The following is a 26732-nucleotide window of genomic DNA, read 5'->3' as shown; positions in this document are numbered from 1 at the left end:
CTCTAGCTTCTTGTGTACCTGCACACTAGCAGGACATGAGAAGGTGAAAAGCCCTTCATTTCTCAGCAACAACTAAAAACATCAGTGCATTATCAACATTCCTCTCATATCAAATCCCATACCGAATCCAAAACACAGCACTATTCCAGCTACTAAGAAGGAAGGAAAACAAACACACAATTAGCTCTACCCCAGCCAAAACCATGTGGTCACTTCGCTGGGGAGCACATTCTCACTCACCATCACATTTTGAATCCCTCTGTTCAAATTCTTTGAAAGAACCTTTCTTTTCTAGCAGCCCACATAAAAGAAACCCTCAACATTTTCATGGGTTGATGTGTTGAAAAGCAACACAGACTGATGATAACATTTTTTAAAAAATACATACTCTCAGGGAAAAGTAGTTCTAGGAACCGCATACCCCAAATCAGGGTAAAAATATTTAATATTTATCAAAAGTGTCAGACCAAAAGAGACATTGTATAGAAACAAAATGTAGATTAAACATAGTAGCTAGGAAAGTAAAGAACTGTAAGAGGTTTTTATCCACCGGAAAATTTCAGTTCCCTAGTAGACAGAATGACCACCACTACATTCCCACAGCACTTAAGACAGTGCACTCAATCAAGCACTGTTAAATCGAATATGAAGAATAAAACACACATGAATTACAAAACTTAGGGTCTTTTGAATCATTCATATAAGAACAGAGCCTGGTTACCTATCATTTTGGTTCACTGAGACTTTGCACAATATAGTAGTAATTCAACAAAATAAGCTTACGAAAACAATTCCATCAGTTACTTGTTCCATCTCCAATAACACAGTCCACACTGTATTTGTGCTGATAAAACCTGTTGTAGTGAAACTTAAAAGCCTTCAACTATGCACACAGTATCAACAGATTTTAACCTATATGTCTCCATTCTTCAAGTAGAAGGGATGCATTTAATTTTCAGTAAAGACATCATGAAAAAACAAAATAAACGCATGGCAGGGAATATCTAGACATGTGATTATTGGAAGAAGCTTTCTGTACAGGAAATTAAGGTTGGGACTCAACACTGACTAAGAAGCAAGAACACTGTCCCTCAAATGATCCTTCTCTGTCCTGGAATGTGTATTAGGCAGAAATGTGCTCAGTGAAGAAAAAGGGTATGTGATTGTGTCATTACAGGATTGAGGACTGATTTAAAGTAAACTAGACAGTCTTATTTTCAGCAGCTCTTCATGATTCTTAGTTTAATGGTCAACTCCGCAACACTAATAAAAAGTTTTTAACAAAACCTACTATCAGTAGTTAGAATCTGAAAAACTGAACATAATGATGACATGCTTCAGGGCGTTTACCATACCTCAGCTCCACCCATCCATTTTGGTTCTTCAGGAAATTCAGCACATAGAATATCTTCTGACTGGTTAGTTCCTAATACATGATAATGCAGCTTTTGGTGCAGGTTAGTGGAGGTCTCAGTGCCTAGTGAAATGCAGATATTTAAACCAATTAGTTCTCAAAGAAATCTATCAACAACCAAATAAAACCCTTAGAAACTTCTGTACCCTTTGCATAGAAAAGAGCAATTCATCAGAGAACTGGGAATGCTTCCCCTCCAAAACAAAACAAAACTTCAAACCACACTGCAAACCTGTTCAGTTATCCTTTCCTTTTATTGCTGACAATGCATTCTTCAAATGTGAAGAGTTATTTCAAGATTCGCTTTCTAGAAATACTAAACAAACAAAGAAAAACAACAGTCCCTGCCACCCTCTAATGATGTTTCTGTTCCTGTTTCACCCTGGGCAACTAAGAGGAGATTTACTGTTAATTAACATTCCTAGAAACCTTCATACTTCCATTTGCTGAAAATAAAAAAGTAGTATTTTAAAGCACTGCATGAGGTACTACTTGATTTTTTTTTTTTTTTTTTTTTTTAAGATTTTGTTCCTGCAACATTTTCTAACACTTCAGCTTCTGAACTACAAACACGTTTAGAAGTAAAAAACACAAGGTTGGTATCTAACTTGCAAGTCTGGCAAAACGACAGGCTGCAAAAGCAAACAGGTAAAATTCAGCCTCTCTCTGAGGTTTATCAAAGAGCACAGCTCCAAAAGAAACTTTTCAGTAGCACTGCCTTGTAGTAAGAGCTGCTAAATTCCTTCCCTACTGATGCTTCTCAGTGATTTTTTGCACTTTGTGTGCTGCTCCTTAAGTTCTGCTCACAAATACTTTGTGCTGCTATGCTGTGAACCACAGATGAATTAATCTGGATCAATAACAGAAACCTTATGCCTCAGATTGCTATTCATCAGGTCAACCTCCCAAGCCAGTTCACCTATGCCCACACAAATGCATAAGGGGAAGAGATCCACGTGAGTTGTCACCAGACAACAATTCCAGGCAAGTATGAAAGCTAAGTAGATCATTGCAAAGAAAAAGAGGAGGAGCAGCAAACTTTTAAGAGAAAGACAGGGGCAGGCAGACAAGAGGACACTCATGCTAAATTTGTGTAGGCTTTGGTCACACAAGACAATCTGATGATTATATAAACTAGTATCACCAGTTATTTCAGTATAAACTAGTAGAGCTAATTATTTGTTGCACCAATTTACCAAGAAGGTAATTTTGCTTCCACACAGCATGCAGTTAGTACAGCCATACTTACCATCACTTTTCCCATCTTGTTTTGGATAGCAGTTATAGAACATGCCTTTTCCATCATGGGTCCATGCCATACAACTGAATTTAACTCTCTCCAGTGTGTCCGGAAGATCCTCAGGACCTTCTACTTTCATAAATTTGATAGTAACCCAGTCAGAGCCACTAGAACTCAGGCCATAAGCAAAGTATTCACCATCTTCACTGAATGCATAACCTAGGAAATTGGAACCAAATAAGATGATGTAAGAATCAACACAAGAAATCAATGATTTCCAAAAAGTGGTTGCTATTTTGCCACATAGCTTTTTATTATTTACTACACTCCAGCCAAACCCCAACAAAAGAGAGGTGGAATTGAAAAAGTAGTTAAAAGAACCATGTTCACTGAACGCAGAGAAGAGTTTATTTTCTTAAAGACAGTGTAAGCAACTACATCTGCTGTCATCTGGGATTCACAATACTTTTCTGGTCTCTGTGGACTTCAAGTAGTTCACAGGTCTGAGTTCAGGCATGCATACTTAATAAGTATGTTCAATAACATTGCTTATGCCCAGCATCCAAATTATGATTTGAGTAATAATTCTTCTACTTCCCTGAGTTTGGGGGGGGGGGGGTCGGGGGTGGAGAGGTGGAGACTGAAAAGGCACACAGGTAGAAAACTTCAAGTGAGATTTTGAAGAGAAAACAGTACCAACGAAGTCAACAGAAACTGAGATGTAAGCAGTGCATCCTGAAATACAGCATATACCACTTCAGTATTGGGAGTCACCGAACACTAGACCCTGCAAAGCCATAAAAACTGAAGTAGCTAGAAAAATTTGCCACTAGCACACAAACAGATTAGTCACCAGTACTCTTGGCTAAAACCCCTGATGCACATGTCACTCTATTCAAACTGTGTGGAAAACATGATTCTGAAAAAAATTGAGAAGAGCGTCCATCATAGTTGATAAGGATCAAATTCAATCTTACAAATCAACAAGTGAAGTGATTGAATTATCATAAGCCTGTACAGACCTGAAAGTAACTACTGAGAAAAAACACACAAAAAAGTTGCATTTCATAGAAATCATAGGTTTAAGAGGCACTACTGTGCCACCCTAACATATTCTCCCCCGTAAGAACATAAGAGTGGCCATTCTGATTCAGAACAAGATTCTACCTAGCTATCCTCAGGAGTAACCACAATTAGGTATCTACAAAAGTAAGGACAATGCAAACACATGTAATATTTCCCTCAAATATTCTTACAACCTCTGACCATTTTTAGCTTAGGAGACTTCTTTTCCATTAAGCAGTTGGTTAATAATCCCCAATGCTTTCTTCTTCCCTGGCTTTGTCCAGCTTGCCTTTAAACCCACAGTAAGTTTCTGAACCACCACCATCCATTGGTAAGGGGTTCTATAAATCTACCCAATGCGGCATGAACCATCATCACCTTCTGTTTGCTTTGGACTCAACTCCCATTGCCTTGCTATCCCCTCATCCTTGCAATAGAAAAAATGACAACTAACCAACCCCTATTCACTCTCTCCATGCTACTGCATGCCACAAATTATTCTGTAAACCTCTCTGATATCCTTGCTAAATTGTCCCTTTTCCAAACCGACTGATCTGGACACACTCAATTTTTTCCTGACCTTTGCTCCATACCTTTGATTGTTCCTACTGTCCCTTCTCTGAACTGTATTTCAGAGCCCCTTTTGAGCTGAGGGAACTAGAACTATCTTTAGTATTCAGTGCTACTGTATACACTCCTGGGTCGCTAATGTAATGGTGTTTTATGTTTGGTTCTCTATTTCCTTCTTAATAATTTCAGGTATTTGATGCACTTGTTTGGCTGCTACCGAGAATCAGGCTGACATTTTCATGGAACTATCTATTACAGCCTAAGAACTGTTCCCAAGCGGTCATGGTTAGCTCAGGGTCCATTCCATCCATTCCTTTACAAATGAGGTTAGGATTTCTTGTTCCCTGCACATCACTTAATGTACCTGCAGAGACTTTTACCTGGTAAATTTATTGCCCACTCACTATCACTAAGGTCTTCCTGCAGCCCTTCAGTCATTCTTCCGCCTTTACCTGAAATAACTTTGCACTGTCACCAAACTCCACACTCCTTTTTCTAATATGTTTATACATGTCCTGAACAGTGCAAGTCCTCAGATAGTCCTTAAGAACCTATCAGTTATTCTTGTCCCTGCCTTTAAATCAATTATTTATCAACACGAAGAGCTTCCCCTGTTGTTCCATGGTTGTTGTTTCTCTAAGTGCATTTGGAAAGACTTTGTCATAAGCTTTTTAGAAATACAGAAAGCTTACATGAACTCAATTCCTTATATCTACAGTTTAAAGCGAGACTTCTCACCAAAAAAAGCCGTACTGATTCTTTTAAACCAGGTCATACTTGAAGAAGCATCCACTAATTCTGTCCTCTGTTTTTATTAACTGGCCTTGAACAGACTTAAAGGACTTCTCGGTCCATGAGTCTTGCTTCTACAATAAGCCAGTAGGAAATGGGAAAATGGACAGCTAACCCAAGTTAAAGCCCTAGTGAACACAAGTAATTTTGTGATTCTCATAAAAGTTAATGCTACGTTCCTTCACAGTCTCTTACTTGAACTTGCTGGCTTGTGTTAAAGATGCTAAATACAATTTTAAGAGAATTAGTCAATATAAATGCATAAACTTTTTTTTCCTCGCTATGGACAGCCTCAAGATCTGTTCGTATTTCAGAGGAAACCCGTTACAGAATTGTGAAAAAAGACATTGAGAAACTGAACCCAGTTAATCATGAATACAATGTAGATTTACAAGTGTTCTGAAACACTGTACAAATCCACATATAGCTATTTTGACTAGTTTGATTAAAACAAGCCACCCTAGTCATACTTTTGTAGGTGAAGAGATGGAAACCATTTCCTTCTGCTGAAGACCCAGACTTACTGAGCAGGAACTGCTGCCTCACTAACCTCGTAAAGCCACAGTGCCATCATCGGAAAGCTTATTTGGATCAAGAAAAACTTTGGCATCGGCATCCAAGGAGTCTTGTACATATAAAACTCGCTGGTTCTGCAGTCCTGTATTGTAGAAGTGAAAATACCTAAAAGAACATAAGAGGCAAAAAATAAGCAGGAAGAACTCGTATTTTCAGTTAGGCAAGCAAGAAGAACTTGTATGAGATCGTCATGAAGTGAATAAGAGACAGATAAATATACAAGGGAAACACAAGCTTCGCAGCAGCATAGGAATCACGGCTTCCTCTGTGACCATCAGGGATTTAACCACCTTCTGTAGGTGCCTTTCTCTTCCCCTTAGTACAGAGGAAGCCCAGACACCAATTTCTAGGCCTCTAAAAACGAGAGGCATCTCATCCCGATGTGATGTAGATTGCATAGAAAAGACTGTAGGATGCATCCAAACCATCTTTTAACATAAAAGCTGCATTTGTCACAGTGCATTTCAAACAAAGCTAAGTATTCTATAAATCTACGTAACTGTCTATGTTAAACAGCTCTGGCAGCCTTCCTGTTTCTCTGTTACAAGTACTGGCACAGGTTCTCATTCCTTATGTTCTAAGCTTTGTCCCATATAGCTGCTTTCAGTCTGTATCAGGTGGCAGACAGGTGATCAAATTAAATAGAACTGAAATTGTTTCCTCCGTATTTCCCAATGTCCCTAAAACTGTGTGTTTAAAATACTTGCAGGAGCAGCAAATTACAAAATTCTCTGTAGTGAGGGATACTCTTCACATCACAAGACACTACAGAGCTCAAAGAAATTAAGTAAGTGTATTCTATGCAATTCACTTTCCCCCTTTCATAGGGCTTCTGAGTTTTACTACACAAACCTGTGAATTAACAAATCAAATAGAAGCTTCACCGGGGAGAACAGGGGAATTTATGGGGGGTAATGTTCAAATCTAAACAGAAGTTCACATATTCCCTTAGTCTGTCCAGTACTTGGATACAAACATGGGAACCTGGTAAACCCTGAAGGAGGAATTATACTCACAAGGACCTGGCTAGCAATTTGAACTAGTAGTATGTTCAAATACTAACAATAACGTTCAGTGAGTGACAAAGTCAAAAGATTCAAGGGAATAGAAGAAAAAGACAATTTTTTCATTTGACCATGTATTTCCTAGCCAATTTCACCTCTGCAATGCTGGGCAATAAACTGGGAAGCAAAGGTCAAACAATGCAGACACAGCACCTCCCTGGGCACTCCCACCTCCTGCAGATTCTACACAACAGCTCTTCAGGCACTGTCCTTTAGCAGCTGTTCTTCACCAGAAAACTGGAGTAGTTAAATTTAAGAATTCCTAAGTGTCATGGGAAGTTAAGATATTTCTTCAAATAGAATAGTTCCTCTCCCCACCCCTTAACTAAGTGTTACTTAACTTGGCAGAGCCTTCTTGATCTTCTCAAACACCACAGTACATAGGTTTTTGGTATGATTTTTAAACCACTGTGATTTAAGTTCAGCACATGCCAAGAAATAGAGTAACACTCAGAAAAACTAAAAAGACATCTATTAAAATCAAAGTAGTGTCATAAGTTAAAGCATGTTAAGCTCCTGGCATAAATGTTTTTCCTGGAAGGCAGTCAGCTGCATCAAATTGAGACTATCTGTAGTGGAGACTGTATTCATCACTGCCACGAGCACTTCTGCAACATCCAGCCTTATCAGCACTGAGGATAACCACATCCAGGCATGTTTGCATTGCACAGGGAGAATGGGTCAGAGAAACCACAGCAGTCACTGACCGGGCCCGCTCCAGAATCAGATTCAGCATAGCCACATCTGCATGAGCATCACAAACTAATAAGCTCTGCCTGACTTGCTCGACAAGGCTTACTTCCCTGGATGCCACACTGTTCTAAACAGCTCCACTGCTTCTGGGCTAAATCCTCACAGCTCTATACACTTATGTGCTGTGCCACATCAGTGACAACATTAAGTCCACATCAGTGACAACATAAGTCAACATCAGCTTGGGTTCACTCTCCACATTATACTTTTATAAAAACCCACACAGTACATGCTTTCCCTTCCTTAGTAACAAGTATCCACACACTCCTCGCAGCACAGGACAGTTAACTAAAGAGTAGCAGATCCCCTTCAGTATCTGTGCAGAAATCTTAAGGCCATGAGACATCTGCTCTTTCTGTGGACGACAGTGAAAACATACCTGGCATATCTAGGTGTCTGCTCAACAAGGATCAAACAAACTGAAAATACTGAAAAAGACTGTGTTTCCCATGATTAAGAATGGCTGGTTGTCTGCACTACCTCTTTTTCAACTGCTAAAGCAATCTTCAGGTGTTACTAAGTTAAGCAGCAGTTTCATCCCTTTACTCCCCTTCTCTAAGAGACTGCTAGTGTTTCTGAAAGAGGTCACATAAAACTGAGTAGCAGCTGTAGTCTCCAGACCTTGGGTAAGCCACAGAAGCACCTTCTCTTCACCTAACCACATGAATAAAAAAGGGATACAAGCAGACTAGGTACTGGAATATAGCAGGATTTCTTTATTTCTTAGAAGACAGATCTTTTTTCATCAGCTGCCTTAAGTCCTCCAAATGATTCTTCCCCATCCCCTGCAGATAAAGGAGCTGTTTTTCACAAGTGAATTCCCACTGCTTTTCACTGAATAAAAATCCTACCAGCTGCTCAAAATATGACCAACGTAGAGCAGTATTTTAGTAAATATTTAGAACAACATGCACATGACAGACTTGTGCTGTTTTGAGGATGAAGCACCTTTAACTATATTGACAATGACCAACCCTGAAAGGAACTCCTCAAAGTGTAGGATAACTTTTGTAAAAGTAAAAAAGTTGTCTATCAAAACTTACAGTTCTTTCTATAAAAATAAAAGACAACAAAACAACAAGAAAATAATATGACTGAGAACTGAAAACAGGCAAGCATGTCATGCTCTACATCATGCAACCATACATATTAACATCAGCTTCCTTTTCCTACTTCCCAACTATAAAGGAATAAATACAAATATAATTTATAATTTGTTTTCCTAACTAGTAGTTGCTTTTGATTTGCTTCACATTCATCACAAAGACATTCCTCACATACCTTTTTCCTTTCTTGAAGTGGCAACTGTACTTGGGATAATCGTAGAGTTCAGTCATTCGTTCTTTGAACAGTCCTCTGACAGGACACTGCTCAAGAAAGGGGACTGTAAGCTTGTTCTGAGCCTCCACAAATGCCTGAAAAAAAACAATACCCCCCAAGAGAGACATGAACTCAAGCAAAAATGCATATTTCCTTCAGGAAACACTATTTTCTGAAGCAATGCATCACAGACATCTTTCCCCCATACAGGTTGCATAGTGTCACACCTGAAGAGTCTTACACACTTATTTGCATTTTGTCACAATACTGTAATAAGACTGATTTTATATCTTGAATAACATCTCATCAGTGGTTCAGCCAAAGACAAGCCAGTTTCCTATCATTCTCCTTAAAAAAAATAAAAAACAACAAAAAAAAATATCCACAAAAAAAACAAACCAAACCAAAACATAAACCTCATGCTTTTAAAAACTCTCCTTATATTTTCCTAAGTGGCACAGAAAAGCTTACAGTATGTACCTTGGAAGTACCATTTTCCCTTACTTCACCACAAATATACGATACTCCAATACTCTTATATATAAATTAGGAAACGGAACAAGAACAGACTTCCCCTTTGCCCACAGATAGCACTATCATTTCAGGAGCTGTGAAGGACTGAAAGATGATACGAAACATCATGTGCACCATCTGTTGATCCTATTAACATAACCCACAGGATTAATCCCAGCCAGTATTTCTTTGAAAGGCCAAAGTACTGTCCGCAGAACGGTTCTTAGTTACAGAAGACAAGGATACCTAATCTCCAAGAAGAGAATTTTGAAGACTCTGGTTTCTTTAAATCACTCCACCTCCCAGTCACACACACTTAAGGGGAGTGGCCAAAACCATCACCACTCCAGCTGTTTGTTAGAAGCTGCCACTCCCACGGCATGCATGGAAAAACTGGTGCTCTGTTGGTGTTTCACCACGCCTATTTATAGCAGACTACAGTAACATAAAATTAATACCTAAGCCTTTTAAGGTGAACCACAGCTGCTAAGAAACAGACATGCAGGCTTTCCTGTCTCTAACGTGGGAGTAAGAAGGACAAGACACATTGTGTGTGGCTGTAATTCACGGGCAGACATCACAATGATGGCTGCAGTATCACTCTCAGACCCCAGCCTGAAACCCCGTCCACCCACATCTTCCTTACAGACGTCTCCTTCCCGGTTGCTTTGAAAGAGGCTATTGTTTCTACCTGTCCTGATTCTGTCACGCAGCAAGCCGATCAACACATGACAACATCCAAGCCACGCTTCACCACGGGACGTGACCCACAGGAACAGCAGGGCTACAGTCCATATTCCACAACTTGTGTTTCACAGTTCTTCAGAAAATCCAGCTGCTGTACCGAGTACCTGGCACATATCTACTGACTGCTATGAATGTTTACTCATATATTAATTCTTCAGGTGAAAGAGAGGAAAGAATAGAACATAAAACCCTTTCAGTAGCATTTCACAGACATTTCACATTGTAAGGAGTGCATGCACAGGGCAAGTAGAGACACTGTCCCTCCGATTCATCTTGCTGCCACAGCACTGAACAGCCAAGGGCTGCATTACATGTCCAGATGTGTTTTCAGAGACTTGTTAGGCCAAAAGGTAAAGGAGAAAGTGCACTAATTATGGGCAGTCTCCACTTGAGAAGTATTTGTTCATGCCTAACAAAGCACAGGGAAACTGATAAGCTTTAAACATGAGAGTGCAGCATTAGTAATGCCCTAAGAGCACCTGGCTAAGTGCCAAAACATACTAGTTTAAGAGTACATTGGCTGGTTACACACAAGTCACCTCTCAAGGTTGACAAGAAAGCAAGCACTACAGCACTGAAAAGGAACAGATACAGAAAGGTAACAATGACTTCTGGACCTTTACTCAAAATTATCCTTGCTGATACACAGAGTCTAAAGTCAGGAAGTGATCACCTAAGAAAAAGGAAAAAGGTGAATGCATTGCCAAGGGAAGGCCAATTTTGGTTCTGTTCTCCCTTTGAGGGTCACACCGACAAAGACAGCTTTAACACCACAGCACATCCCAGTGGCAAGTCAAAACAGCATGCAGTCTCCACACTGCACTGCTATAATCGTTCCCCCCCACCACGTGACTTAATCAAATCTACCCAAGAATTATGTGCATCTGAGTTTGTTTTCTCTAAATGCAAACACATGAAGTTCAAAGACCACGTACGCAAAAATCTAGACAGCACATGCTATACAAACTAACTACTCAAAGTGCTGTGGCGTGTTCAGAGAAAAGACGTCTTATAAAAAAAACATGTATAAAAACATCCATTGGACTGGATGGGCAAAAGCACTTTTCAGTTGCATTTAGTGGACAAAATGGCACACGTCTTTGTTTCATCTATCAATAACACAACCAAAATGGTAACGCTGCTGCGAGGGTATATTGGAACCGTGCGCTACCACTTTTAACTGCACAGTCATGTCCTACCACATCTGCTTCCATTACTGGTATTCAAAGAGGAGACACAAACTTTTCTTTACAAGCATTCACTGCCCAAGAGCACGCTTACATACCGACTATTGCACCCACAACTGAATCACTACTAATTCTTTTATAGCAACTTAATGCATTTTTCCTGTTTCCACCTAGTAGGCACCAAAGATTCCAAGTCTATTTGTACAAGGGAATGCCATCACTACCTGAAAAAGGTGGTAGAAATTTCTCAAAGAGTTCCACCGAGAAGAATCCAGTCCAGTTCGGAAACTCTGTTCTTTGACTTTTGAGCACAAGGTTGCACTCATGTTCAGGAAGTAATACATAATTGAAGTATTGCTCTAGGTAAAGTACAGGAACAGATGTCAGCAGAAGTCTCACAGTAAACAACTCCATCTACCACGCTGAGCTAAACAGATGACACCCAGGCTACAGGGCTAACAGTAACTCTGTACATCTTCATGAGCCTATAGAGGAAGATTCTTATTTTACCTGTAGAAATCTGCATCTGACAATCATAAGCCTTGAACCAGGACAGACTTTGTTAGCAGAAGAAAGGGCAGAATAAGGGTCAAATTAATCTGTGTGCTTATGGGCATCTCAGAGAATAAGGTAATTGAAAAGCAAAAGAATTTCTAAAGTGTTGTACTAGGAGTAGAGATGTTCTACTCAGGGCTGAAGTGTTTGGCCCTTACTTGAGCAGGGAAATTGTTATTTAAAAAAACTGAAACAAAACAATTACATTTCATCTAAAAACACACGCCAAAATTTTTTAACCATGCATTGTTATAACCCATCAGCTTTCTACATGCCAGTAAGCTATTCTCTCAAGATAATGATTTCCACTCACTGTATACTTTCCAAGGAGAAATCTTAGGATAAAAACCGTTTTAACATTACCAGTCTTTGTTATTAATCTGTAAAGTATTTTACAGTTTAATAGTTACCCCCAAAATTTTCATATATAACCGCTTAGTAAATATCGTTCAGTGCAGCTCCTACAAGAGGGCACATACCTTTGTTAAGTATTACAAAATAAAACTAGGCAGACTTCTGGTGGCTTGCCTCTTAGCATTTACTTTAGTATTTAGCAAAGTTTTTATTTACATGCCTGGACAAGGAAGTTTTGTTTGCTTATAGTTGTGCATGACTACTCCAACCAAGCACATGCAGAGAAAAAAACTGATATAGTAAAGCACATAGACCATGGACATGGAAGTGCCTTACTTTTGAAGAACAGCTTTTCCCAAGAGATTGAGGATGTGGCTTGATGATTGGCTTAATCAGCTCTAAGACTGCACATCTGACAAGAAACAGTCCTGCTTAGCCACCTGCAGATTTCAATAACCTCCTTTTTATAGCAGATATACACACTGCACATGGAAAAAAATCATCTTGGTGACCTGGCTGAAAAATTTCTAGACCTATTTGACTTTCACCTAATTAACAGCAGGCTGTAGGCTGCTAGAAAATGAAAGATTCCATTCTTGAACCATCTTAGATCCAACTATCATGTGGCCTTGGGGTGACCTAGATTAAGCATGTGTGCCAAAAGAAAACTAATCCACCAAAGGCTTCCCTCCCAGAACATCACCTTGTGATGGCTGTACCCAGGCAAGGGAGGGACAGAAGCATTCAGGACAGTGCAAAAAGGGGAGTGAGGGCAGAGAGAAACCACAGAACCACCTGACATAATGGAAACCTGCAAACTATGGTGGATCAGGAGCAGTACCATCTGCACTGTACTCTCACTGCAAAAATACCTGATTAAGCCGATTAAAATTAAAAAAAAAAAAAAAATCCCTCCTTTCTATGTTTACTTGTTTGTAAGTTTCTAACTATCAGAGCCCACAAGCTGATTTGGACCAGCCACAGGAAAAGAGAGTATGATTCTTTATACTCATTGCTGTTGTGGGGAATTTCTTTCAGTCCCAGTCCTGTTGACTCAGCAGTGGACACCAGGTGAAGCTACCATGTTTCTAATTCTGGAATGTTCAATCTCACTTGCCTGTGCTTCTCTCTCCATGCTTCAAGAAATAGGAAGCTTGATGTTTCACCGACTCACATCAGAACAGAAACAGAGAGGCCTACCCATTTACTCTGTAACCACATCAATGCTTGACGTGACTTCTGCTAAGTTTAGGAAAGTAGAATTCCAACATATTTATGTATTTATTCAACAGCACACACCAAATAATTTTGACTGTTTGCATGTAAGAAAAGATTCCTAACTCAATAAACAAATGACGTTCAGTCTTCACTCTTGGCATAAACCAGAATTTTCACTGTTACACGTACTCAAATCAAGCAAGCGTGTTATAAAGAAGAACCGAATAGGGGCTCTTTCACTACAGATGAGCACGGGGCCCCAAGGAATTCTTCTTCTAGTTCCATACTTAATATGTAGAAAGTCAAAGGCAGCCTATTGTTGGAGGTGTACACGGGATATTTTTATTTTTCCTCAAAACAAATGGAGGTTTGATGTATTTAGGAGAGCATGAAGAGAGTGAGCAACTTGGAGGAAGAATGGGAAGGACACAGGTCTCAAGGTCAGCGACCTGAAGGCTTGAAAAGTTTACAAAGCATGGTCCATTTTCTCTCTGAAGCCTGCACAGTCATTCAGCTGCATCTATATCAGTGTCCGGTTATTCTTTGATCTGGTAGGTGCAGAACGGCTGTTCTGCAAACTATCTTAAGAACTTGGAGATAAAACTATTAAGAAAAGCTAGCAAGAAAGAGTGTTGGTCAGCAACCTCTGCTGCAGAGCCCAAAGAAGCGAATGACAAAGCAAAAGAAGGAAGCTTAGCACTTCAGGATTATTTTTTTCTGACCTCTTCTATGAAGGAGGTAGACCAGCAAAATACTTTAATTCCCTTTGTTCAGTGACTCCTGGAACTCTGGAGAAAGATGATACACACACACTTACAGGAACTCTCTCCACGCTTTGCATCATACTACTACTGCACGGCAAAAGTGTAGGCAAGTAAGATTTAACAATATGTTCATTCCATCAATGTGACACCTTGTGTCTGGGCTGCTGCATTTTTATGAGGATGTTATAATCCCCCATTAAAACCTCTAGAGAATGAGATTCACCCTCCTCTAACTGTTCTCACCCAAACTGTTCACAGTATGCGGCAAGAGTACTGAACACAGGGACACAGGAAGTCAGGTCTTGGCATTTTCTCAATCCCAACTCTCTCACAGGATCTCAAAAAACACTTTAATAGGTATTTGCAAGGCCTCTAAAAGAAAGACATAACCATACCTTCCCACACATATATCCCCGCTCTGAATCTGGCACAAAACTATCCTATGGGTACTGTTTCTTAAGGATGCCAGAATCAAAAAATAAAAATACTCCCAACTTACTAAACATCTAATTTTCAATCCGTGGCGGAGTTTTTCACTAAAACCTGATCCCAAATGAACCTTTTTAATCTACATGAGTCTTTATATATGCTGATAGATTTTTTTAAGTAGGAAATGTGACCCTAACTGTACACATTTTATCTCGCTCTTGACAGTTACAGTAAGTTCTATTCGACCAACTTCTAGCTCGTCAAAATGTATTATGGAAGCACATACATGAGAGAACCTGGAAGGAATCTCACTAATGGAAAGCCACCCTGAAAGAGATACTGCCCTCCATCATCTTTCTGACACAAGCATGAATACTAGATAGGCATCAGTGGTTTTGATCTGGAACTAGAGTTATCACAAAGTTATTAGCCACTACAGAGGAAATCTCCTCCACACTGCTGCCTACCGCTTTCTGGCCATCACCCCTGCAACTACCTATGCCACAAATATCAGAGAAACTGGCTCCCAGTCATGCTTATTATTCTTCAGCGTTCTCCCCCAGCAAAAGACCAGTTCCAGCAGCAGAATCTAGCTACACCAGACTGCAGGCTGAAAAACACTGCAACATCTACAAACTGTAATAAAAGCCACTAAGCTTAACTTTAGGCGGAAGGAAAATGGTTTGTTTTTAAAAAGAGGTTTAAAAAGAAAATGTATTCACACACTTCGTCACTGTACAAAGAAAGCAAGCCAAAGGAGTTTTTTTTTCTATCCTTTCCTAACTATTTCATTATGGCAATTTAAATGTACTTAGGACAGTGGATAAAGCACTCTAAAAATCAGTGTTTCTCTTCAGTGTGACACCACCACCTTGAGCATTCAAATTGTCTAAGAAAAATGGGTGCAAGACAAACAAGGCCTTTGTTTCCCAAATTCTATGTTCTAGATTATATCAAGTGTTACAGCCTTTCCCCCATTAACACAAAGGTAGAAAATAACAGCATTGCTGGTGGTGCCGTAAGATATCACCTGAACTACACCTACATTCACTGTGTAAGTTTTCAGCAAGTATTGGCAGGTCCTTCAAAACTGAGTATCCATGCACCTAGTCTGCAAAAGAAAACCATGTCAAAACAACCATTCCTGTACAAATAAAGGTTACCTTCGTCTGTTCGCTATCGGGATCTTCAAGCCAGCAGTATGGGTCGCTGATTTTACACCCGTGGTAATCTGAGACCTGAATTTATAAAAGACAATGCTTTTTTAAAGACATGGACACAAGCAACCTGTATTCATCTAAGAATGATAGTCGTCAAAATGAAGGGTATTTGGAATTTCACAAAAGCATACAGTGCTAAGAAGCAAAGGAAGAGAAAAGCAACACCTTGCTCTCAAGTGAATTGCTAATATTATTCTTTGGTGACAGCACCAAGGCAGCCGAGTTGCCCTCGGAAAAAAACAGCACCAGAGAAATGCTGAACATGAATATAAATTCCTTCCATGAGACAGATTAGAAAAGCAATAAAAAAACAAAACAAACAAACAAAAAAAAAAACCACCAAAACAAACCAAAACCCTTGCAGAACCAACCAACCCCAAACCTCTTCCAAATCCAGGTGTTCACATCAAATCACAGAACTCAACTACTGGATGCCCCCAAAATGTAGTTTCTGGTTATACAACTAATTGTCTCTGGTTTAGCCCTCCCTACTACTGCTGCTCACAAACGTGTGAATAAAATATATCTATAAAAAAATTAAAAAAAAAAAAAAAGACTAGCCCATGTGGTTGAATTTACTTGCTTTCTTCCTCCAGTATACAAAATAAGACTAGCTGCCTGCAGTTAGGAGTTGCACAGTTCAGCCTTTCCCTCAACTAGGAAAGTAAATACTACGTTTTTCCAGTGTTTGCTCGTGCCGGCAAGCAGTTTCAAAACGACGTTAATTCTGTAAATAATTCCTGGACGCCACGACGTTAATTCTGTAAACGATTCCCGGGCTGGCGTCTAAAGCACAGTCCTTGGCGGCAGGAGAAGAAAAACCGAACCCGTTTTAGCCAAACTTACACCGCGACCCTTGCGGACCGAGGGCCGGGACCCAAGCAGACGGGCCGCCGCATAAATCCAGGCTGCTTGTGTCCCCAGCGCGCTCCCCCAGCCCAGCTCAGGCCCGGATTTTCCCCGGACCAGGCGGCGGTACTAAAGCTCCCGGGATCCGCGCTCCCGGCCCGGCCGTGGCACCGGCCCCCGCCCCGGCCCACCGGGCGTTCAAACACCCGAGACCCCTGAAAAACGGAGCGCGCTGGACTTCCAGCGGCCGAAGCACGAACAAAGCCCGGGAAGCCGAGAAAGCACCGACACCCCCCGCCCCTCGCTTCGAGGGCCGGAGAGAGGAGGCTGCCCCCGCGGGCGGGCGGCCGGGCCCGGCGGCCGCCACGCGCTGCCGTACTCACGGCGGTCTCGTCGCGGAACACCTCGGGGTACTGGAAGGCCTGCATGGCGGGCGGCGGCGGAGACAGGCGAGAAGAAGAAGAAGAGGAAGAGGAGGATGAGGAGGAGATTGCTGATGAGGCTGAAGCGAGGCGCGGAGGCGGCGGGGCCGGGGCTGTGGCGGCAGCCGGCAGCAGGCGCGCAGCGCGGCCCAGGCGGAGCCACGCCGCCATACGGCCCCGCCCACTACCAACGAGTCGCCTCCCGCCGCCGCCAAGAGAGGCCACCGGCGGCGGGGAGGCCTCCCCGGCGCCCCCTGCAGGCAGCCGCCGGGCAGGCAGGCCGGCCGCCATTGCCCGCCGTTCCCCCCGCCCGGCGCATCCTTCTCCGGCGACGGGGTTATTTCCCCCTCGCTACCCGGCCAACGGGTTCCATCCTCCTTATAGTAAACGTTTTTTGGTTGTGTTTAAAAAAAAAAAAAAAAAAAAAAGTCGTGGGTTTTTATTATTTTTATTTCAGCTCCCCAACCTTGACACAGGGTGTGGGCCCAACCCGGAGGGGTCCCCCCTGCGCTGCCCAGAAAACAGCAGCTGTTTCACGGGTGGGGCCTTGAAGACGGGCCCACCCAAACCTTTAGCAGGTTTCCATCACACGTGCTTCTCCACAAGCTGCCAAAACCTCCCCCCTGTTTGCCCCAAAAGCAAAGTTGGCCACCGCGTCCCAGTGAGCCCAGCTGGCTGGTGTCAGGGGCTCCGGCCCCACGCCGGCGCAGGCTCTGGCCTGCGTGGCCCCTCTGGATGAACGTGCACCCACTGAAGGTGTTTTGGGTGGGCTCACCCGCCAGCCGTTTATCTTACAATGGGGGTTTCCTCGGTCAGAAAACCTGCAAACATTTTTCCTTCCAGGTAGCGACCCAAGCGCACTCCCGCGCACCAGAAACATGCAGAGGGGCAGGCTGTCGTTCGGCTAGCGACATGCCTGAACCGCTTTCCTTCCAGAGGGTTGTCGCTTCAGAGTCGCTGCCGGTCGCCCTGTCAGCCTGGGGAAGGACTTCACCGCAGCTTATCCGGGGTAAACGCGTGTGTACGTGCGGTGCGTGGCACCAGGCGAAGTCGGGGAGGTTTGCACGCAGTGGTGTTTAAAGGTTCGATCGGCCCGAAGCGCGTTCACGGTTGCGAATAAAGTAACCGCCTAGGAATGACAATGATCTAAAACATTTCAGAAATGGCATCAAACGTTTATAGTTACCAGCTCAGAACTGTGCTTTGATTGCTTGCACTTAATGAAAAGAGTTACCATCTCTAATTGGGCATCCTGTGGGGAGGTTGAGGGTTATGTGCATATGAGGAAATACACCAGCCCCATAATAATCACTAAGTGACATAACTGTGTTCATCAGCTTAATTTACATCCCAAACACCACCTCCCAGCTGCTTCTCTCTCTTCCCTTCTCTTTTGGCCATTTTTCCTTTTTACCTTGTTGCTCTGTTAATTTTCTCCCCTTGCAAGGCAGAACACAGCTGCCGACTACACCTTTTGTTCAGGCCCTCCAGAACATGCAACCAGCAAGGTGGTTAATGGCAATGCCTTGGCATGCCCAAAGCTGATAAAAACCTGCTAATTGTCTGAGCAACTTGCTCAGGTAAATACTGGCAGGCAAAGGCTGCCATGTTTCTGTCTGGAGTCTCATGGACACAATTACATATGCACGCAAATTTGCATCATAGGGAGAATTATTAGCTCAATACCTCTGCAAAAGCATTCAGCTTGCCTGTGTGCCATGCAAACAAGCTGTATGTGCACGGTATGTCAGAGTTTTGAGCAGCCTTGACTGCAAATTCACTTCATACACAGCAAGGGCCTTGCATCTGATTCAGAGCTGGAGTTTGCCTGAAGAAAGTGTCTTCTTTTTCAGCCTGAAGATCTTGTCTGGGATGAATGTATTTTACGTTTGCCCAGAACTTCTGGATGTTTAGCCGCTCGGTCTGACTTGCAAGTAGCTCTGACTGAGCAGCCGTACCTCCAAACGTCCTGGGCATTTCCCCGCCGTCTCCGTAGATGAACTTCGTGCTGTGAAAGCGGCCAAGCCGAGGTGTAGGGGAAATTTGGGGCAGGTGCGCTTCACGCCCATGAAGAGACCCGACCTGCCGGGAGAGGGCAGCGGGGCTGCACGGCACTGCAGCTGGCGCGGAGCAGCGCCCGGATGGTTTCAGGCTGCCGCAACCCTTTCGATCCAGGGCACGGTAATTCCCGGAGGATGGGCTGGCAAGCATCCAGTAATCACAGTAATTACCCATTACAGTACCTTCCAATTCACCCTGGATACAGAGAAGGCGGGAGTATACAAAGGAACCCAAGTACATGGTTGTCCAAGATAAGATATTTTACAAGCAGTAATTTTATTTCAAAGGTAAGCACCAGGGACAGAAAGTGAATTTTCTCTTTACTGTAAATTTCTCCTTTGTTTTGGGGAGGAGGGGGAAGGGCAGGGATAGATCAGATGTGAACAACAGCAAAAGGAGCGAATCTACACTGTCTGATCTTTTCTTATCAGAAAAGCAGTTAAGACAGGTTACATAGTGTCTACAACACTGCCCAAAACATGTTTTTCTTACCAGGGACCATGCACTCCCTGTTCGAATGAAAGGGAGTGCAGTGTGCAAGTCTGTTAACAGAATTACTTAGGAAAGGTGAAGCAATCTTCTCCCTTTTTCAGTATGTTTGCTTAACACAAAGTTACAAGTGACTAGCATTAGGCCTGTAACATAGCTGAAAATTTGAAGCCTATCTCAATTTGTTAGTGTTGTAGCAACAATTAAAATTCTATTAAAATTTTACCTTTTCTTGGGCCTAACCAACCTCAGCAGAGTTCAGATATGATATTTGCTGTGTTTTCAGGATAACCTGCCGAGTAAGCAAAAAATTGTCTTCCTATATTAAAAAAAAAAAAAAAAGTGTTAAAAACTATCTGTAGTCTTTGTCATCTTATCACCGTCCCATGTTAGCATGAATCTGATAATTTGAAAAACAGATACTGGCCTCTGCTGATATTAATTATACTTCTGCTGATCATCCAGTCATTAGCAAATCTCTTTCAGCTTAGTCAGCATCTCCACAGTGACTCACTGCAAGTAGTGTATTGACTCAGTAGGAAGTGACCTCATCATCCTTGTCAGGGAAGATCTCACAAAAAACCTAGCAGCAAATTTTGATTTTACCTTTCCTTTTTGTCTTTTCCCCAACCTCACTCGACCATTATGACTTAGCAATGACTGGAAACTTTTCGGCTGTAGAGAGAAGACAGGTCTGCACCTTTACGCCTGTTTTCTTATATATATATATATATATATATATATATATATATATATATAATTTCATTTACCTAATTGTAAAACAGCAGCTCTGCTGTTCAGACATTTATCAACAGGTGTCAGCAGAACCTCAGTCTTTCACTATCACGGGCATATGCTGAGGTGTACAAATAACTTGAGTTTCAGAGGAATGTGACTCTGAAAGTGACTGCCCTGCTGGATTTCTCGTTTGGAAGCACTGACTCAAGAGCCTAAGTCCTGTTGATTTTCAGTGAGTCTTTGATTCCCAAATGATGCTCATCTACTGTACATATCAATTATGAAAATTGTGTATTGTTTACAGATAATTGAAGGGTTGCTTGTTTTTTGAGCTGAATTATGAAGTAGTTTACGTAACAAAATATGGTTTTCTTATCTCAGTTACAGAAACCTCTACATGATGTAGGTCTGGTCGGTATTTGAAAGTACAGTCAAGCAGAGCAATATCCCATTGTGGCAAACTGCTCTGCGCACCACGGGGCAGGGTGGGTGCACTGATGGCAGTGGTATGCTGCAGAATCCTACTCTAGCTTGCCCTGGGATTTGTGCACTGGTGCGCTTACGCTCCCGGTGCTGTGAAGTCAATTAAGCCAGGTGGGGATGCCCACATGGGGAGTTAGTATGGAATAGCAATTACAAAGCAGCATTTCAAAATATTTCATCAGGTAGGCAATCTAAACCATGATTATGGTATGATAAACAGATCTAAACTGACGTATGAGTATAGACGTGATGATCATAGTATAACTACACCCAATTAAAAATAACTTTTCTTTGAAGGAATTTTTTCAGACAGATGAAAGTTAAGGTGCTTTGGGCTCACTTTTTCCTTTTGCAATGACCTTCTTTGTGAAGTGAAGAATTAATAAAATTCTAATCCTGGAAGAGGTTGACGACCACATTTTTTTTAATCGATGCTTTGGTTTTATTCTTCATTTTCTAACTGATAACAGTTGTCATTTAAAAGAAAGATTTGCCAAATACCAGAGATCACGTAGGAAAACCTGGGCCCTTGTATCCCTCAATAGACAGTCAATATTCAGCTTTCACTGAATTTGGTGTGTTTGGGTCTTTTAATAAGTTATCAGGGAGACCTCCAGTGTTTGCAAAGTTAGGTACTGCCTACTTATGCACCAGGTCACTGCATATTCCTGACACCTAGATTGTACTTACTTCAGCATGTCTGAAAATGTATTCTATCCCATACAATTCATCCAGAACTCCATGACTCATGTATTTTGCTGTTTTTCTTAAGAAGGATCTTGCAGAAAAGTTTGAACTTTCCTTGCTACACGGTATTTAACAGGGGAGAAGGGTGTGACATAAAGCCCAACGCAGTCAATGGAAATTTTTCTATCTACCTTTTTCCCCAAACTATTTCACTGATCTTTGAAACAACCCTTCCTCCATCTCCTCCCACCAAACATCACTCTGCAAAAACAACTATCCCTATAAACATAATTTTCTGTCTAATTAAATGATATTCATTCTTTTATGTGGAAAGATATCAAATCCATATTAATAAAATGGCGGGATAAGTGCTTATTTTTATGTGTTTGCTTTTGCCTTTCTGAACTATTCTTTTGTAGTTGTTGTATGCTGCAGAAATACTTTATAAGTATTCAGTCTTCAGGCATCAAAACCAACTAAGATAACCTTTATATTGAAAAAGATGACATTATAAATAATTCTTACGTGGCAGTATCTGAAAATGGAGATAAGTATGAATTGGAAGGAGGCTTTTTATTCTTTTCAGTTCTGAAAATGTAAGGATAATAATTTTCTTGCTTTGGGTGAAATCTTTGCCCTATTGAAGTCAAAGGAAGTTTTGTCACTGATTTCAGGAGGGTAGGAATGTCACCCCTAATCTTGGCAGCAAGCAAAACAGGAGGCAGCTTCCTGTTAACAGCTTATGACTTGTTGACAGAATTTGAAATACACTAAACACAGGGAAACTGATATATTTTTCTTGGAAAGGGAAACAGTTTTAGCTCCTTTTAAAAGACTCCACATCTAGAAATATCTTATTCTGCAGACATCATCTACCCATGTTTAATACATTTCGAATACATGTGTTCAAATGGCTTAGAAACAGAGCTTTCTGTTGTGCCTCAGAAAACATTTGGTTTGAGTTATAACACTACAGAAACTATAGATCCTTGCAAAAAAAAAAAAAAAACAAAAAAACCCAAAACAACCACCAAAACCAACTTTAGAGTCAGAGCACCAGAAATGAAATTCCAAGATACTTGCACGTGCCTTTGAGAAGAACCTCTCGATACATGGGAAAAAGAAAGAAAGAAAACTGTATGCAATTCAGCGGCCACCAAATCTGAAATTCAAACTACATTGGACAATGTGCATGGTTATCACACACAGTAGTGCTCTAGCCACCCTCTGTAAAAATGAATTTAAAACATTGCCACTACAATTCTACAATGGAGACAAAAAGAAGAAGAAAGAAAAAATTTCAATTCCAGAAGTGACTTTTAAGAAAGGCACTGGATTTCGGTAGACACCAAATAATTATATTTGTAAAAAAATCCAAGGTTTTTTGTTTTTTTTTTTTTAACATTCAGGGATTACTTTAGCCTCTCCTCTAAAGAAGTATGGGTTAAGCCTAGTCCTGTAACTGCATTAATGCATTCCCAACATTTGTGTAGTTGAATGTGAAATCTCTGTATTTCTGGTACTGCAGCATCTGTGCAATTCAGATGTGGACCAGGGCTTCGCTGTGCCCTTTTCCACGCCTGCCCAAGTGGTAGAGACGCTCGATGCGCTTAAGATCTAACATTTATGATGAAAGTAAAAACCACAAAACAACAGGTAGCTGCATTCAGGGATGTGGAGGAAAATAATATGACATTACTGGTCATTGTGCATGTAACGCAGCATGTCAGCAACCAGGTTTTTTGCAGACTGTGTGAAAAAGGAAAGCTCCCAGGGAAATTTTGAAAGTGCATAATGACAAAGTGCTGTATATTTTTCCAGGGAGCTCCTCCCCGGCTGGCAGGGCAGTGTAGGAAGAGGACGTTACTGGTGTGAAAGGTTTACAAATGTGCGATGACGGCTGGTGCTGTGGGTTGTCAGAGATGGCAGTGGGGCTGCAATCTGCACGGCGGGGAATTACGTTGTGCTTGATGACAGGGGAGCTGGTGGGAAGATGGGAGGAGGGAGGGGACCCGCGCACAGCTGTGGGCACAGAGGAAAGAGCAGGAAACGCGTTCTGTCAAAACCAGGGAGAAGGATCTCGTGGCGAAAGGATGAAAGCCGGACCGGTAATTTTAGCTGAATGGAAGTATGAGGAAGGTCACATCTTTGAAGTTTTATGTACCAGGATTTATACAGAGCCTTGATACGAGAAGGCGAGGCAGAAAAGGTCCCAGTCTGAAGGTGCTGACAAGTCCAAGGCCCAAGCAGCTGACAGGCTAGCGACGTTAGCCACAGTGACTGGAAAAAGCAGCGGCAGGGAGAGCTTAGAAAACAGATTAAGAGCTCTGGTGAGCCATACTGAGCCTGAGCCGATGGCGAGACATTCAGAGAGAAGCAGGCTGAGCTTTGGGCTTGGACAGAAGGGAGCATACGGGTGGATTTGAGTCCTCAGTGCGAGCAGTTGGGCTTGTGTTTACAGGTGAGCTTCCCCAGAAAGGAGGTGCCCTCTCCAGAGGGCGGAGGGAAGGCGACCGAGGGGAGAGCACTTTGGAGCCCGTGGAAGACCGGAGAAAAATGAGGGCGTGTTGTTGTCCTGTTCCAGGATGTGATTTGTTGATAATAAAAGCTTTTAATAACTAATTTTAAATCCCACTACCAAAACTTTTAAGGACACGGATTCTAATGTAGCGTGGAGCTGGTACTGAAGCTGTATGCGGTTTACTGAGTAAACAGTCACTTTTGTAGATGAATTTTAAGTTTCTCAAGTTACAATATTACTGAAAATCAATGCATTTTATGTATTTTGTTATTTCCTTCTCCTGGAGGAGCATGCAGGCATTTCGGAAGAACAGAAATTTCAAAGATCCAATACGGACTAGAACAAGTTTAACATTTTTCTTCACCTGTAAATTTTAATGAAATTTTTGCAAGCTTTTTTTTTTTTTTTTTCCCTATCCATAGCATTCTGAATTCTGAGAGAAAATGAGGGGAAGGAGGAACTGAGACAAATTTCATGAAAAATAATTCCTCTTCTGAACATTTTGATTAGATGTGCTCCCTTTGCCTTCAGTCTAGGCAGTGGAGGCATCCTTTTCACTGACTGGAACAGGTTCCTTAGCACTGCCAGGAAACATGAAGAAAGTCAGAGAAATTGAAGAAACAAGCATGACACATTTGGGTGGAAGAAAATTCCACAAAAAAATCCTTACAAACTTTCTTCTAATTCATTGAAACTAATTAAACTAATTAATTTTTACCTCTTGGCGAGTTCTATTCTAAACCCTGCACATGCCTGAGAGTCATCAAAAGGCACAGGACAAGGCCAAGGTAAAACAAGGTCTCTGCCCTATAGCTTTATAGAACTAATATCCCAAAGCACTGCCAAAATTACCCAGGTCAGAAGGACCTTTTATGCATCTTGGGAAAAAATTTTAAATCAGAGTTTGTGCTACGTATCAGTGACGTGTTTTGATTCCCCTTGCCCTGTTCTTCTCACATGTAGTGGTATTGTGAAATCAATATTCAGCAGCCATTTCTGCTGTCTATCTCCTTTAGAACCAACAGGCTATTTGATCCCTTACAAAAATTATTTAATTGTCTATGGTTGAATGTTCTAGAGGAAATAGTACTTGGGAAAGAACTTAAAGGAGAAAAAAGCAAGAATTAAAGACTGGGAGACCACATCTTCTTCTGCAAGAAGGATCTTGCTTGCCTGGTAGACTTTCTTTGATCTCTAATTATGTTAGATGTTAGTGTTGTAGTAGGCTTTTTTTGATCTCTAATTATGTTAGATGCTATGTTGTTGATGTTAATGCTGTAAATAACCCCTCTCTGAATTCACTAATTAAATCTTTTAATATTATTCATTCCCTCCTACCAAAACTTACTTCAGTAATTAAAAATGTGATGGTAATTTATTCTGGCCGTATGACTATTTTGTTCAGATAATTATTTAAATAATTGTCTTTTATTACAACCTCACAAAAACTCGTACTCATCATTTAATTAGAGATGTGTGTGAAAAGCCAAGAGGTATTTGGAGCTAGACTGTGTTTGTTCACTTTATTTATGCCCTTACTCTTGCAAACTTCAGGGTATTTACAAAGTTATAAAAGGTAATAGTTGTTACCACACCAAGTAAAACTTGCAAAATATCTCCATTTGCTTCACGATAAGCACGTTATCTAAATCTTGTAAGCACTAAAGAGATCAGAGAAAGAAATGTACCTTTCTCTTGTGTAATGCTACCTGGATTTTCTTTTTGTCTTGTAGGAGACTGGCGTGTTGCTGTAAACCAGCCTTCTTAATCACTTGTGCACTCACTGCCCTTAACCGATACTGCTGCTGTGCTCAATATCATACAGACACAGCCACAGGCGCATGGAAATAGACACATTTCGACAAAGCTCTTGGGGTTTCTCTTTTACCAGAGCTAACTGAAGGTTGCTGCCGACATCAGGTCTTTGCTCGTGCTGGCAGGTCACAATTTGAGCTGGCAGGTTTCAACCAAGGACATATCAGGGCATCAGGTAATTAGTGGGTATAACAGACTTGCTGCAAGGCTCAACCCTTTGGAAAAAGCGCAGTAAATTTAGTAACCATGCCCCTACACCTACTAAAGAAACTGAACTGTCCTTCTAGCTTCAGGGTAATAAACCGAAAAGCCTCGTTTCCTGGAGGGTGCTGAAAATAGATGAAGCCAACCCGTCTCGTTCCAGGGAGTGGAAAAGTTGGCAATTAGTCTTCTCCAAGGGAAACCAAACAGAGCTAGTCCCTTGGTCCCAAACACAGGAGGCCCCTCCCTTTTTCTCCTTGCAGAAGAGCACAGAGCTGAAGCTGTGCTTGACTGAGTTAAAATAACCCTTTTTTCTTCCCCAGAGGCTGCCTGATATGCAAGAAAGACGCTGTGCCAACCGCCGGGCTGGAGCAGGCCGTTTGCCTGCTGAGCCATCCAGGGCCTCCAGCCCACAGCAGCTAGGGGAGGTTGAGTCCCCCTTATTTACTCTTGCTAACTTCTCCTTTTCAGGAGGATTTGCTCACCAGTGGGGAGAGGGACCCAGTAATCACAGGGAGTGCTACACCTGAGCCTGACACTTCACAGATCGTATCAAAAGAGCTTTATCCATGTCTTTCTCATTGCCATCCAACCTCTCCAATCCCCCTCAGAGTCTATCCCTGAATGGGCAAAATCAGATTTGGAAGGATGGTGAGGAAATGACGGGGAGAGCCTTCATCCCCCA

General features: G+C 41.7%; 1 protein-coding gene across 1 annotated transcript in view; it reads right to left on the bottom strand.

Annotated features, from left to right (window-relative positions):
* The window catches only part of LOC104366429 (prolyl endopeptidase), a 108284-nt gene extending 91046 nt beyond the window's left edge, over positions 1-17238 (bottom strand). The window contains exons 1-6 of the mRNA XM_042803092.1: positions 17014-17238; positions 15725-15799; positions 8756-8889; positions 5632-5762; positions 2664-2873; positions 1356-1477 (exon numbers count right to left, since the gene is read on the bottom strand). Of these exons, the coding sequence (XP_042659026.1) occupies positions 1356-1477; positions 2664-2873; positions 5632-5762; positions 8756-8889; positions 15725-15799; positions 17014-17223 (882 nt within the window). The 5' untranslated portion in view covers positions 17224-17238. The remainder of the gene's footprint in view (positions 1-1355; positions 1478-2663; positions 2874-5631; positions 5763-8755; positions 8890-15724; positions 15800-17013) is intronic.
* Positions 17239-26732: the final 9494 nt, after the last annotated feature.

The sequence above is a fragment of the Tyto alba genome, unplaced genomic scaffold (genome assembly GCF_018691265.1).
Source record: "Tyto alba isolate M040663 unplaced genomic scaffold, T.alba_DEE_v4.0 Super-Scaffold_40, whole genome shotgun sequence".
In the NCBI taxonomy this organism is placed as follows: domain Eukaryota; kingdom Metazoa; phylum Chordata; class Aves; order Strigiformes; family Tytonidae; genus Tyto; species Tyto alba.
The sequence above is the reverse complement of the archived record's forward strand: the minus strand, read 5'-3'. Positions and strand labels throughout refer to the sequence as shown.